The sequence below is a fragment of the Dipteris shenzhenensis genome, chromosome 6 (assembly GCF_047967505.1).
Source record: "Dipteris shenzhenensis isolate YYH24624 ecotype China chromosome 6, Dip_SZ_1.0, whole genome shotgun sequence".
NCBI classification, from domain to species: Eukaryota; Viridiplantae; Streptophyta; class Polypodiopsida; order Gleicheniales; family Dipteridaceae; genus Dipteris; species Dipteris shenzhenensis.
Genome location: NC_141601.1, coordinates 4,679,130 through 4,695,182, shown reverse-complemented (window position 1 = coordinate 4,695,182; position 16,053 = coordinate 4,679,130). Strand labels below are relative to the sequence as shown.

Here is a 16,053-nt window from a genome sequence, read left to right as displayed (position 1 = left end):
GTTCAGACATCTAGTGGTATGTTTGTAGTTTCAAGCCACGGGATTATGAGAGTGCCTATGAGCTTGCTTAGAATTTCGAGCTCATGCACAAGGGTCAAGGATCCAAGCAGGTCAACCGTAAGAAGTCCCAGGATTCCACGCCAAGTGATGGTGGGAATGGGCGGTAGAAGAAGAGCTGGATGGTGAAGGATAGCAACGGCTATGGCATATACTTGGATAGAGCGACACGAGAAACCTATGCCAAAGAGAAGCCATGATTCCATTGTTATGTGCCGAATCATAAGAAAAAAGATTGTCGGCATTACCAGAAGCTTCGAGCAGGAGGAGCTAGACCCCTAGAACTGCTGCTAGCTGAAGGCTAGAGCACTAAAGAGCTGGGTCGAGGCAGGAGAGTCTGCAGCAGTCTAGGAGCCCCTTCCATCCCCCCTTCTACAGCTAGTCCTCAGCCCGGTTCAGTCCGGTACAGCAGCAGATCAGGGACTGCTCTCCAACAGCCCTCAGTTCCAGCTCTCCAGTGAGGGATCTTCCTCTCTACAATTCTCTTTCCTCTCTTGGTAGTGAGGGTTCTTCCCTCCATACAGTACTTATCCCTTCAGTTGTATTCAACCCTATGGGGCAGACAGTTACCTGATTATTGTTTTCCTCTTCGGCGGCCATTTACATCCCTCCCTCAGACTCCACACACACTCCACAACTCCACATGTTTGAGTGCATATTTCATTTCAGTTTAGTTATTGTGAGCAGAGAGAGAGAGAGTTAGGCTATCTCCCTGCTACATTATTACAAGAACTGATATCTGTCACAAACTCTGTCCACCCATAGTGAGGTGCCTCCTCATTTGCATCATAGTGGTTGAGCCATCAGGTTACTGCCTCGCCTGTGAGGTGCATTGATGCTAGAATGCACCACTTTTTTGTCATTTGTAGGCACAACTGAAAAGTAACTTTCAAACTGTTTGAGACATGAAGTCAACACTAAAGGTTCTTGCTTAATGTCATACCGCATAACTCTGAGCTTTTTAGGAAAAGAATTTTTGACGGGCTGTTGGGCTCTCTCCCTTCCTTCCTCTCCATGTGGTCGAAGTAGAGAAATGAGGAGTTGCCGGTCCTGTTCTTCCTTCTGCTCCTGAGCGGTACGCTCTTTGAGCTGTCTGGCCTCCTTGGCCTCAAGGACTCTAACCACCTGCTCCTGATCTCCACGTTCCTTAGCCCACAAGAAGTTTTTGACAATTTCCCTTGTGGGAAAGGGCCCCCTTTCCCCTTGGTTTTCCTGTAGTGTTCAACATCATGAGCTTCTGCAGAGATTAGACTAGGTGTGGTTGGGGGCAAGGGACTCCCCCCACTCGGGGGCCAGTAATCCCCTGGGGCCTGCCCCCAATCGCACCTAGCTAGGTAAGCGGTGCCTCCCTCGCAAAAGCTCATGATGTTGTCGTCATCTACAAATTGGGAATTATAGTGGAAATTTGTCTTAAAAATTTATGTATGGCTTCTTGGGCCTCAAGCAAATGGAGCTCCTTGGCTTTTTGAGCCTCACTATCCCGGAGTTCCTTGGCTTCCCGAGCTGCACGAGCCTCACGGTCTCGGAGTTCCTTGGCTTCTAGACATGTAAAGGAAGGGGGACACATCTAAATCACACCCCCTTAGAATAAAAAAATAAATTAAAAATGCACCCTTACCCAATTTGTGATGCTGATTACATCACATTCAGGGAATTGGCCTGGGGTAAAGACATTTTAGACTTCCTTATAATTTGCGACAAGGTGGCACTACAAGCCAATTTTTCGGCTGCTTATGAACTTAGCTCAGAATGAGCGACCCAGTTTGTGAATTCCACTTGATTCACAATTGTAATCCGACTTGTAATAAACTATCTGTTCCCAGGAGCAGTAACAAACAAATGAGTTTTTTGTCATGGATTCTACATACTTGTTTTGGTTTGCTATGGAGTCTTTGATTCAAGGCTATATAATGAGAATTGCAGAGGATTATTATTCAGAATACATGGTATAAAGGTTGATCTCTTTACTTCCATCTCTGGAGAAACGATAGAAGCAGAACCATGCTGAATACTAAAGTAGACCCATGTTTGGCACCCTTTGCGATAGCATGCGGTCGGTCCATGCTGTGTATCAAAAATTTAACGTTTGAAGCATATTGTGTGGACTCTTGTGGGGTGAAGGAGGCATGCGTTCTGTTATATTTATGATGCTGAGTTTGAGAAGAACCTTGCAAAGTATAAGTTTCATGTAGAGTACAATGAGAAATATATTAATGGATCTGTGATAAATGTGAGCTGATACTAGAGTAAAACTGAACTTTTCCCCCTATGGTGTTTCATTTGTGGCATCAATTTGGCCATCGTGAGTTTCAAATTATCCATTCTTGGAAGAGTTCAGTTTGTGTGCCTGCTTAGTTTTTATTGACTGTTGATAGCCCATAGGTGCTTATGATATTGATATGCTGGCATGTTTCAGAAAAACAATGGTACTCTTGCCCCTGCCATTTCATCACTGGGATCTTGGTAACTGGTATCTACCCTTGACATCATTTTGCTTTGCAGCTATGAGCAACGCTGTAAACCTAACAGATGGCTTAGATGGCCTTGCTGCGGGAACAACAGCTGCAGCCTTTGTAGGCATGGCCTTGGCTGTCTTCCGGAGCTCTCCAGGTAGGCGATGTGACGATGTACTTTCTTCATGGATGTCCCATGCAACATTATTTTTGGTAAAAATGTAGATGTCTCTCGGATAATATGCCCTCTTCATAACATTCACTTTTCTCAGAAATATTTTGAATTAAATATCATTTGGTTAATTTTATAAATGTGTTAGAAACATGGTGAATGGGGAGAGAGAGAGAGAGAGAGAGTTAGGGTGTGAGGAAATAATGCTCAAATGAAGACATAATGAAAGGCTCTCATTCATTCATCAAGTGTGACAAGACAAGTGAAGTACAAGCCTTATGTAGGCTACTCACACACACTCTAGCACCTAGTGCATATGGGATAAGTCCCATGATGACAGGTGGCACTCACACAAGACACACACACATAAACTAGTACTACACACTAACACACTCTTTGACTATGATATCTCCAACACCCCCCTTCAGAGCAAAGAGGTATGAGACCCAACACGCAAGATTAGACCGATCCCCCCTCCATTCCAATACTGCAAAGAGTAAGTCCAACTATCCAACACCTCCCATGTGATTGTGACTTCTCAGTCAGCTTGCGACCGGCAAGGGCAAACCATCACTCGTCATCCCCCCTTACTTTGAACTGGGTGGTCGTTACCATCAACCAAAGTAAAACACAATACAATCATTTTTGGGGGACAACCCAGGGCAAAGGACCTCTTATTGACTCTTCAAACATTCATTTTAGAGGGACTACTCAAGGCAAAGAACCTTTAACTCAAACATAGAAATATTTTCATTCATTTTATGCATAGCAAGGGCAGAGAACCCATGATCCCGAAGTAGCTACCACACAAGAGTGTGCACATCCTGATGCGAAGAGGTATGTCGGTGAAGAACTAGGCGAGGACGCCCTCGAATGATGTGTCGATGAAGGCCACAGGAGCAGCTACCAAGGGACATCATGTCATGACTCTCAATGTGCCGATCGGAGAGTCACCGAATGCGAAGAAGATCTTCAAATTTGAGCAATTATGCCTAAAGGAGGCAAAATGCCCAATGAATGTACAAGATAGTAATGAAATTACATGAATTTTGAGAAATCCCCAAATGTCTACATGCAGGAGACTTCATACAGCTCAGGGGATGCAAAAAACAAAAATGCCCTAAAATTTGAAAACTAGGGTTTAGCAGAAAATTAGGGTTTGGAAAATTTTGGAGCTTTTCAAAATTTCTTGCAGGAGAGTGTTCTTGCAACACTCAGAAGCCCTCAAATCATAAAAGCCCTAAACATTTTGGAAGATTTGAGCAGATATTGCAAAAAACAACTTTTAGGGTTTCGGGCCAGTTAGAGGTCCGAAATCATCAAAGTGGTAGCTGTAGATGCTCCAAGTGCGAACGTAGGTCTGGAAATCTGTTAGGCTGCTCAGCAAGGCACTCCAAATTGCTGCAGCAGATCACCAAGCTGAAAGTCGGCATGCTGGAGCGCTGGAAATAGCTTGGAAGTGACTCTGTCAAAGGCAAATATGCAGCAGCAGCTCAGAAACCCTGATTTCGGCGATGGAGAGCTCCAAACCATCCTTGGGGAAACACGTGCAAGCGCCTTTTGCAGGAAGTGCCGACCAGCTAGCTTACGGGGTGCCAAAGCTGCCTAGAGCAACTCGAGGACAGCTCCTAGACAGTCCGGGTAGAGGCGGCAGGCTATGGAGGGAAAAGCAGAAGCAAATGGCTGAAAAAGGCTCTAAACAGCTGCAAATAGTGGGGAATGGAGGCGAAATAGGGTGAAAAACAGGCAGGAAGATATGATAACAGAGGCGGCTGCAAGAGGAGAGCCAATGGAGAGCTGTGGTGCAGAAACCCTAGGCGGCAGCAGGCTGTAGAAGAGCCTGAAGCAGATTTAGGGTTTCGAATTAGGGTTAGGTCTAGGATGACGTGGCAGCTATGGCTATGGCAGGGCTAACCTGGCTCTGATACCATGGTGAAGAGAGAGAGAGAGAGAGAGAGAGAGAGAGAGGGTGTGAGGAAATAATGCTCAAATGAAGACATAATGAAAGGCTTTCATTCATTCATCAAGTGTGACAAGACAAGTGAAGTACAAGCTTTATGTAGGCTACTCACACACACTCTCGCACCTAGTGCATATGGGATAAGTCCCATGATGACACGTGGCACTCACACAAGACTCACACAACTAGATCACCTAGTACTACACACTAACACACTCTTTGACTATGATATCTCCAACAAAATGTCATCAATTATTTGTATGAGTCAACAATCAGCTTCCTTTGTTTGCTTATGATCTGAAGGAAAGAGTGAAATATAGATTCCCAGTATGATGCTTAAAATATTTTGGTTTCCCCTTAGAACCAATTTGTCTCTTCTTGGTTTTTAAACACTCCAAACTCGGAATTATGCAATGTCCTTTCGTCAATGTCTTTTCTAATATTTTTGGGCTATTATCCTCCTCATCCATGGCTGTCCGCAAGCGGAAAAGGGATAGCAAGAAAGATGCTAAGTCAAAGGGGAAGAAGAATAAGGAGCAAGCTTCCAAATCCAAGGGGAAGAAGTTCAAGGAAGGAGGTAAATCAGTCCGGTTTACCACTTATGATGACGCACGCCACATACAATAGATAGCAAAGGCTATGCAGTTCATACGTCGATTTCACAAGGCTTTTGGGTCACAGAATTTGTAGGAGGATCTCGATAGGCCAGCAATTGCATGGTGGAGTGCCCATGATGGGATTGCCCCAAAAACATGGAAGATATTCAAGAAGGCGTTCTATAGGCAACTCCCCAAACAGTTTCTCAATGAGGTACACATAGCCTGGGAGGGTCTCCACATGGAAGAATGGGAGACAATTGATGATCATAACATGCCTATCTGCAAGTCACGCCTTTTTAGGAGGTACAAGGTAGGTTTGCCCCCTACAATAACAGCTTTTGTCACCACCCTGCCCAATATAAAGATACAAGATTTAATGCATTCAGCTTCAGTAGTGGTTCTTGTGCATACAAAGGAGCTACCTTCTGCTTCAAAGCCACAGGCGAAGACTTCTAACCCCGCTAGGAGAAAAAGAATTACGTACCTCCATCTCTTCCACGGAGGGACTTTTAGCAAAAGAAGCCAAGGGGCAACCAAAGGCGCTATAAGGGTAGAACTAGGTTCACTCCTGAGCAGATTGAGACCAACCAAAAGGAAGGCAAGTGCTTCAGATGCAGGACAGAGGGGCATGCAGCTGCCCACTGCCCCGAGAGACCTGCTGGTCCGAGAATTCTCGATGTACTGGGAATAGTGGCCGATCCAAAGGCCAGAGACCTTTGGGGAAAAGTTAGAGATCAAAAAACTTATTCCTGGTTAACCAACTGCACCATTCTTTGACCGAAGTCAATTCTAATAAAGATTACTCTTTATTTTCTTAGGAGAAGTCCCAAATGGTGACAAAAGGTGAGGGGAAGGGCTGAAAGACAAAAGTAGAAGGGTGAATGGATGACAAGGCTGAGGGTGATGGAAGAAGGGCGCTAGCTAGAGCTGGCCAAGTCCTACAAACATTCTTCTTTGAACCATCTGAAAATTAATTGTCTAATTTCTTGAATGTACCCTGGGGCTACAGATAACTTCATATCCAAGGAGCCAGCCTTGTGGTTGAGGATTCAGACAGAGGAGCTGTTTCACAGAATGTTGTTCATTCAGCTCAAATAGTTCTCAACACAACAAAATTCTCGCTTCTACATTTCAAGGAGCTGACCGGTGCCCCGAGAGACCTGCTGGTCCAGGGAATTCCCAATGTACTGGGAAGAGTGGCCAATCTAGAGGCCAGAGAGAGACCTTTGGGGAAAAGTTAGAGATCAAAATGTGCTGATTCTTTTTTACCTTGGGGCTATGGATAACTTCATATCCAAGGAGCTAGCATTGTGGTTGAGGATTCAGACGGAGGAGCTGTTTCACGGGATGTTGTTCATTCAGCTCAAATAGTTCCCAACACAACAAAATTCTCGCTTCTACATTTCAGAAAAGATTACTTTTGAATTCCCTACAAGATTCAATCTACATTGCTCTGCACTCACTCTGTACCTCTTGCATTTGCACTATTACTCACATTTCTTAGACTTGGCTTCACCTTCTTTCGTCTCTCTCACAAATGTCTCAGAAGACTTTCTCTTCCTCCCCAAGAAGTCGCATCCCCTCACAACAAAGAGGGCCTTATATATGATTCTAGAATCTTTTGGATTCCAAATTTACTCTTGGTGGACTCAGGAAGGGTTTTTCCCTCCCTAGTATTGGCTATCTTGCCCTTAAGTTGGCCTTTGGTGGGCTAATTCCGAATCCCCCATTGTACTTCTTGGTGATGATTCCTTTGACGTTTAATGCGAGTCTGACCCTAGCCATTAGCGAGATTCTTAGGCGGCATGTGGCTTCCCCATTTATCTATGAGACTTAAGAGTGGCTATCATAAGATCCAGGTTAGAGCTGAGGACGTGTATAGAACTACTTGCTAGAGTAGGTTTGGACATTATGAGGCTTTGGTAATGCCGTTTGGCCTTTTCAATACTCCGTCTACGTTTGTCGTGCTTATGAATGATTTACTGCACTGAGAAGTTCGTACCAAACTTTATTGACGTCATTCTATTTATAACAAAAGTATTGCTAAGCATGGGCAATTCCTCAAAATGTGACCATGTTGCGATCATTTTTAGAATTTGTCTAGTTTTATCAAAGGATAGTGTCACCTTGGTTGAGCTAACTTCAGATAATGCACCTTTTGTGAGGGGACAAAACCAATGAGAGAGTTTTAAACTATAAAGAAGTCAATGGCCTCTCAAGTTTCAACCGGTCTTAAAATTTGTTGATCCCTAGAAACCATTTTTCCTAGAAACCAATGCAAGTGGTAGTGTATAGGAGCGGTTCTTCTCCAATAGGGAAGGCTAGTAGCCTTTGAAAGCAAGAAGCTTTCTCCCTCTCAGTGTAATTGGCCAACTCATAAACAAGAGTTGTGTGCTATTATTCATGCTTTGAAAGCATGGAGGCATTACTTGTATGGTTCAGAGTTTTTTGTGGGTGTGGATCACAATACTAGGAAGTATTTTTGTAAACCACATGCTAGGTGGATAGAGCTCATGCAGGATATGAAGGTTAGGTATCAAAGATGGAAGGAGAATAAGGTTGTTGATGCGTTATCACACATTATGCACGAAATGAGTCTCATGGTATTAGATGACTTGGCATCTAGAAAAGGCCAACCTTATGCAAGATACCATAGCAGATGGTATGCTAAAATGCATTGGCAAGGTAGTTGTACCTAGTCAAGATGATCTCAAGTAGAGGGTCATTGATAGCCCATGTGCGGGACATCCGTGACTGAGAAAACATATGACCTCATGAAGCAAGATTTATTTTTGCAAAAAATGAAAAAACATATTCATGAATATGTGACACGGTGTTTCTCGTGTCAAGTGAGTAAGGCAGAGAGGGTGAAGTCATCTGGCCTTTGCAGCCGAAGGAGATGTCGAACGCTAGATGGGTGGTTTCAACTAAGGAGTCTGTTAGTGCCCTATAAGTCATGGGTTTTTTTATCAATCATATATTTCGTCTGCATGGATTACCCAGATCCATAGTAGGCCCATGGGAGTTCGTTTGGAAATCGTCTGAATACTCAGACATATTGTCACATATTAGTTGAGCCTCGGGTGATTCCTCACTCCAAGGGTTCCATACTAATCACATAGGCAACATCAGTACCTAAGTCATCAAATTCATAAATGTACCGAGTAGTGGGTAGTCCATCCGCACACTGCTCACCCATCATCGACTCATCAATGTGGGCAGCCAAATCCATGGCTGAAGTATTATCATGAGGAAAACATTTGGCTGTATTCTTACCTTGTTTGCTGTTTTCCAGGATGACAAAGCCATTATTATCATTATTGCCAAAGAGACATGCTTTGTAGTTGTGTGTTTCAGAAAAAGAACTCTGTTATCAAGAAACATTTTTACGCTTTTCTACACGCCAAAAAGCATCACCCCTGTTTGCTGTTTTCTGGGACAGCAAACTTATCATCAACATTATCGCAAGTGAGACATGCTTTGTAGGTGTGTTTTGCAGAAAATGAACTTAAATTATTTATCAAAATATAATTCAGGTGTGTTTTGCAAGAATTGATATGTTTTCAAAGCGGAACAAAATCTTGATTATTGGAGACATGTAATTCAAATCAAGTTGAGTGGCTGTCTTTACCATAGGTCCATGACGCTCTTCATGAAGAGTAATCTACTTTTCATTAACTTGAAATTGAATTTCATGATTCCTGTAGTCAATATTTATAGAAGGGCTCTCAATCAACGTGTCTACCCTATCTAATCTCATAATATGGGAAGACAGCTTCTTTGTATCTACACTCAAAGAATTGGAACCATCTCTTCCCAAAACTCTGTAGCTCCATGCGCAAGATTAACCATATAGCGGTGGCTACCGGGAAAAGTTGGGATGCTCAGCTTCTGTATAAGAGAAGCATCATTAACATTTCGAGTACTTCTGCATCAAATAAAAAGTGAACAGGATGCTCATCAATGTAACCTACCATACGGATTAAGTCATGGGGTCCAAACACATCAACATTGAAATGACACTTGTCGCAATTTATGTCATCACTAATGCACACCAGCAAAGTTTACAAGGTACCTCATCGCTATTGTGGTCCATTCTTGATCCTTAGAAAGAGCAATGGCGCCGCTTACAAGCTGCAAGTACCTGGGTACATCTAGTCTTTCATGTCCGTAGACTGAAAAAAGCATATCAGGTGATTGCAACTTGTACGTCATTGATCTTTTTAAGGATCAAGAACGGACCACAATAGCAATGAGATACCTTGAAAACTTTGCTGTGCGCATTATCTAAGAGTAATGGCACTAACTTATATAGATGCCAGGTGTCTTAGATATCTCAAGCCTAAGACTACCCTTAATGTACAAAGGGTACCGTGTGTCCTAACTGTCCCAAGGTTAGAATATGGACCATAGGTTAACTTGGCCTTTGTAACGCTAGCCATGTGTCCATACGTGGACATAACAACAGTAGCAGCTAAGGATGATCTAAGGTGTTGGTATGCCTATACTTATAGATGGTTTGCGAATCTGGGACTCCATGCAGACAGATTGCTTCAATATAGCCTTGAGTCTGCTTCTATTCCGCTCACCTATCACGAGGCTAACTAGGGCATTCGAGACGATCTCATACAGCTACACACATGCAAGACTTAGTTAGTTCCTAGCGAGCTTCCTATGAAGCTCAGCTTCTATAGAGATAATTGTCTACGAATATCAGAGAAGGGCTTCATTGACCCGCCAAGCTACACACGTGATCCGCCTCCCCCCCTCTCTGAGGATTTCGATTGGCAGTTTTAAGTTTCCTCACACCAATTACCCATTGAGACTAGACATTTTGAGGGGATGCCTAGAGAGGGCTGAATGTGCACTTTATGTGATCTATAGGAGATTGAGTTAGAGAAGCCCTTTGCTTTCAAATGCCATGTAAACTATGAGATCTGCGTCCATCACCACTGCCAAAGATGTTGAGCAATCTTCATTCATAAGGTTGTATGATAGAGAAACCAGCTGCTCAAGGCACACAGATGAGATAAGGGATCTCAACTAGTCTCCAACAGGAGGGTGATTACAACATTTTTCCATTCAGATAGCATGGACCAACAGTCCCTAGGGAAATGACGTAGTTGAGGCCCAAAGTTGGAGGTACGACAGACCCACCAATGTGTTGATGCGCACTTGGGGATCTTGCCTCCATGTTCACCAAACCAAGGACACTGTCGATGGGGTAACAATGGCACTTGTCCGACAGAAAGCCACTTCCAAGAAACCATAATAGACCACATAGACTGACTAACATCATGGCTTTATCATGGGTTTCATGCCACGGGAGCCTCGATTACTGCGGGAGCCTCTCTGTGCCCAGACCTTATCCATTCTCAGCTGTCCGGTGGACTTGGTTCCTCACGCAACATACAAAGGACTGCCACAGTGATTTCATGTTAGACCTAGCCCTAGTATACCCTTGTAGGCCTGGGACTGGCAGTTCTAGATTTCAGTTCATTTGGGACACCTAGTCTAGTTAATCAACGTATGATCTTAGGATTATTGGTCCTAACCCTAGCACTAGGGTTAGCTATTATTATGGCCTTTCACTTAATTCAGCCTTGCAATCTACCTATGTTTTGTTCCTACTTTGGTCTCTAGCCTCACTGGTTCCTAGCAGTGGTATCAAAGCAGTCTATTGATTCTGCCCAGCATCTCTCTCTACCTAGGAGTCCTTGCTGGTCGTCATCTTCCTCAGGGTCATGTCTTAGTGGTTGTCACCTTCTTTCTGACTGGGCTTGCTCAGCTCTGAGCTGAGTGGTGACCTGCCTTGCCATTTTCGCAGGCAAGGCACCACCAACAGGGCACTGTTCCTACACGCGCAGGTCACCACCAGTCTTGCACTGCCGTTTTAGTAGGGAGAGACATCTGGTCGCGCCTGTGTTTAGCTCGTTTTTAAACGGTGCACATATGAGGGCATTGTAACTTGTGCCAATAATGCTAATTATGCTGTAAAAAGTATTGGCCAGGGTGAGCTTACTTCAGCATCTGGTGATCTGATCTCTCTTCGAGATGTTATATATTTTCCAATAGTTGAAAAGAATTGCATATCCATTTCAGCTACTGCTTTACATTAATCATGCATCTTTGTGTGATGCCTCTCTGTGTTAATTTTGGACTGTGATAGCTGTAAACAAAGGTTTTGTATGTGGTTATACCTTACTTCTACTCACTGAGATTGGTGTTTCTGTTTGTGACAACTCCAAGGTAAATGCATGCAGCGCAAAAACATTCCAGGTGATGTGGTTCTTGTTTCGTACTCATTTGACTCAGCTGATTCCGATCAAAGAAAGGCATCTCTTTGTTTCTAGAGAACATGTTGACCACATTGGTTGAGACCGCCACATTTTGATACCTTCCGATGTATTCTCAGCAGTAGGATTTTGTCTTGAACCCAGATGGGTCTAAGATGATTGTAAAGCATGAAGAAAGAGAGTGGTAGAGAGAAGAGGGTTGGCCCTCCCTTCAAAAAGTGGCATGTATAAAAGGCCAAATGGTTGACTTTGGTCCTCACTTGTTGTATGCTCTCATTGCAATACAAGCTCTCTTTCATCTCTTGAAGCGTGTTCTATTTCCTTTGCATGCCCTTCGTGAATGCCATGTTCTCTTCCTTCTTCTCCTTCTCCTTGCATACTCCCTCTCCCTTCTCCATTCCCCCCTCCCCCTTTTTCTCCTATGGATTCATGATTGCAACAAACTGGGATTCACTAGAGTAACACCAGTGGATGACATTTGCTCGCATTGATCTTTATCCAAAGTCGTTTGGAGGGAGTACCTTGTCAGTGTATCGGCAAGATCCCCACAACACATGAGTAACCGCCACTGGTCTATAAGGTTCTACTCTGAGGATTTATATCTTGTTCATAACAATTACTTTGTGGTTTCCTCTACTCGCAACAAGCATCATCTTGGTGATTAGCTAGGCAAGGTTCGTGGATCCTCCAAGGAAAATACTCGACAAGAAGAATCGGTTTGATAGATCAAAGTACCATACATAGTCTGTGAAGATGAAGATGAGCTTGATCGAGCAAGATACGTGGGGAATAGTATTTGGAGTTGCCATCAGCACGTCGACCAAAAGATGTGGCAACCTGTGAGACCATGGACATGAAGGCACTTGCTTTCATTGTATCCAGATTGGTGTACTCTCAAATTGCTCAAGTAACTTGTGTGGACTCTTCACATGAAGCATGGGAGCGTCTTCAACGATGTTTAATGAAGTGAATGCTGCCTCTTGGTTGTTCCTTTGAAAAAAATTATATTGTCTTGAAATGAACAAAGGAATGAAGGTAGCCAAACATCTTGCCAGCCTTGGTGCCTTGGTGGATCAACTTGCTGGTGCTAGGGTGATTGTAAGTGAAGAAGATGTGTTTGTTCTTCTTGCCATCATGCTTGAGGCGTGTATCCTATGTAGCGCCTTATTCTTAGTGATGTTGCTGCTGCCCTTGTCTTGGAGGAGATACAGATCACTTCAAGGAAGGAGAATGGCAAAGAGAGAGAGAAAAGTGCAAACTCTTTAAAGGATGAAGAGAGTAAACATACAAGTGCGCAAGCTCTCTTCATGAAAAAGCCTCTCATGTGCCACTATTGAAAACGATCTGGACATGTCATCATGGACTATCGGAAGAAGCAGCGAGACAAGAACCTCAATCATGAAGATGCTAAATCTTCAGCCAAGCATGAAGCCAATCTTGTGAATGCTGAAGTATTCTCTAGACTATGTGGTTCTACACTCCTTCGTGGTCAAACAAATTCTTAGTGATTTACTTCATCAACATGGCATGAGTGGCAGCATGCTACATGTGTTGTATCTAAATTTGATAAGCTTTGTATCTACAGTAAGCTAGTGGGCATCTTGGTCTTAGTGAGTTTTTAGCGAGTCCTTAGCGGTTCCTTGGTCAGGATAGGCCTTGCATGGTATGGATGCTTGATCAAGAGAGATGTTGAGAAATTGATGATTATAGCATCCAATCGCAATGGGTCTATGTATGTGTGACTAGGTGACGTGGGCTGTCTAAGGTTTTTTAGTTTTGTGCTAGGCTATTGACATGTGGATGTGTAGGTGGCCATGCTGCGTGGCAATCAGCCGTATTCACCTCCTTGATTTGGGGCAACGGTGGAATTGATCTAGGGAAGGTGGAGTAGTTAAGTGAAAGGTCGGTGGATTCCTCTCCTTGGCTATTTACAAGCCTTGCGTATCTCATTGGGTGTGTGTGTAAGAGACTGCTGAGTAAGCCTGCATCTTTGCATTTGTATTCTCTTCACGATTAATAGAAGCTGGTGTTATTGTGTGATATCTTGTCTCTCTCATTTCCACATGCTTGCTGCTGTGTCTTGAGTGCCTTTCCTGAATTTCCAGCTCCTAGATTTCTAAGTTTTAACAGTATCAGCGGTCCAAGCTATGGGAAACTTGTATAGAGAGCTTCATTAAACAGCTTGGTGAATTGGTGCAAGTACCTCTCAACCAGAAGTCTTGGAGGCCTTCATGGTCCTTGGCTTTGCCATCTTGAAGCTTCTTGATGACTTTCTTCCAAGATGAGGGACATCCAAAACCTCTTGTGGAGGGCTGATTGGCAATATTGTATAAGCTATGGGCGTAACTCTTCAAGAGAGAAAGGTCTTGGGTGAGGCATGGTGACTTCTTTCTAGAAGTTTCATCTAGAACTCCTTCAAATCACTACTGTAGAGGATGCTTTAGAGTCTCTGTTCGCCGCTGGCAAGAAACGGTCATTTCTTATGCCACCAGTATTGGTACTCTCTACCTGTGTCTACTATTTTTTAGGGGTGCTTTTGATTCATCTCAAAACGCTAGTGTGTCTACTCTTTTTCAGGGGGACTTTTGATTGGTCTCAGAATGCCAATGCTGCCTAATTGCCTTACACTCACCATCATACCACCTTTCAATGCTAGAAAAGGCCATTAGTTTCCGTTAACAAGGAAATCATGGCTTTATCGTTCAATGCTTAGTTTTGGCAAGTGTACGATTATGTAGTGATTAAACACATTCTAAGGTTTTCTATGTTGGTCTTTGATGCCTTTGATGACAGTCGTTGGAATCTTTGGAGTGTCAATGGCTGGAGCCTGTGTTGGTTTTTTGGTCCATAACCATCACAAAGCAGCAGTTTTTATGGGAGATACTGGCTCATTAGCATTGGGCGGAGCGCTAGCAGCCATGGCTGCATGCACCGGCATGTTTCTGCCACTTTTCATCATCTCTGGTGTATTCTTTGTGGAAACAGTGTCGGTAATGCTTCAGGTGGAGCTCGCAACTTGCTTTTACTACTAATGTCGATATCTAGAAACATCATGTCATGCTTTATGTTGTCGTTTGTTAGTCAGCATCCAGCAGCTGCATCCACCAGCCCATTGTTTTCTGACACGCAGCTTCTGCTGATCAAAAGTTCATTTGGCTGAACAGGTTTTCTATTTCAAAGTTACCAAAAAGATCTATGGAGTGGGCCGAAGATTGTTCAGAATGGCTCCTCTGCATCACCATTTTGAGCTTGCAGGTGTCAAGGAGCCCACCATTGTTGCTGGTGCTTACATTATTGCTTGTTTATTGGCTTTGCTTGGTGGCTATCTTGGCTTAATAATATCTGGAAGTGGCTTAGTTGGAGGCTGAAATTGCATTCATAAAAAGGCAGGTTTTGATGGCTGATGTCATCAGTTTTTAAAAGACTGTTAATGAGAGCTTCGATGCCAATCATTGTCTAGTTGGATGGTTTTGAAGACATGAAGCCGTTTCAATGGAAGTTTATCGGATTTGATTATTTCCTGCTTCAGTTATGTTGAGTAAGTGGTGACATTTTTCTTTACTATCACTTAATGGTATCATGTATGGTTAGCATAGTACAGCAATTACTGAATTTATCCTACAGCCCAGGTTCAGACCTTTCAGTAGAGTTGCAAAATCGGACCATTTCATCCGAAGGAAGTAAGAAGTGAAAATCTCAGCTACATGTTTTAGATTTTATGCTAGCCGTTTTGTCGTTGAAGACGGTTAATGTTATGTTGAGACATATTTTAACATGGACTAAATGGTACAACCTGCAAGGAAGAAAACCTTTAATAATGAGTGGCAAAATGGGACTGCTATAGCCCAATTGTGATAGCTAGCATAACAAAACTTTGGACACAAGTTTTTTTGGCATATGGGTCGTGGCTGATGATATACTATTTTCATTTAAAAATTTCCAGCTGAGTAGACGAGTCTTTGCATCTTAAGCATTGTGTATTCAGGCAGGATGAAGAAAACCATAAAGGAAACGAGAAGAACTAGAACCAGTGAATTTATCTTTGACAAGAAAGGTGTTATGCTTGAGAACTCCTGGCTATATATAGAAGTCTAACTAGACATGCGCCAGATGAAAAAAAACTATTCTTCTTGCTTGCAGTTTCATTCTTGCTTGCAGTTTCATCCTCTAGTCTAGATTATTTCCCAACATGGCTTATGGGACAATGGACGTATGTCATGCATAGCCTTGCCTCCATGCAGCTTGGTGATTGGTTCAAATCTGCATGCATGTGATGTTTTGCATGGTTGACGACATGGCGACTTTCATGTAAAACTCCTATGTAGTGGGAGGTTGTGAGAGTCATCGTCATTCTTGTAGTCTCCAGGTGGTGATGAGGATCGACCTCCACAGTTCCAAGGAGGGCACGCGACCCTTGACTTCTCCACACTAGCAAAGTTTTTCGGTTCATGAGCTGTTGGTGATCACGAGCAGATGCGGTTCACTTTGGTGAATATATTCATGGAGTACGAGGTCG

The 16,053-nt window shown here is 43.3% G+C and overlaps 1 protein-coding gene across 2 annotated transcripts in view; it reads left to right on the top strand.

Annotated features, from left to right (window-relative positions):
• The window catches only part of TRANS11 (translocase 11), a 40,865-nt gene extending 25,653 nt beyond the window's left edge, over positions 1 to 15,212 (top strand). For both annotated transcript variants that reach the window (XM_087375695.1, XM_087375696.1), the window contains exons 4-6: positions 2,474 to 2,667; positions 14,331 to 14,539; positions 14,702 to 15,212. In XM_087375695.1, coding sequence (XP_087231821.1) covers positions 2,474 to 2,667; positions 14,331 to 14,539; positions 14,702 to 14,905 — 607 coding nt within the window. In that variant the 3' untranslated portion in view covers positions 14,906 to 15,212. The remainder of the gene's footprint in view (positions 1 to 2,473; positions 2,668 to 14,330; positions 14,540 to 14,701) is intronic.
• Positions 15,213 to 16,053: the final 841 nt, after the last annotated feature.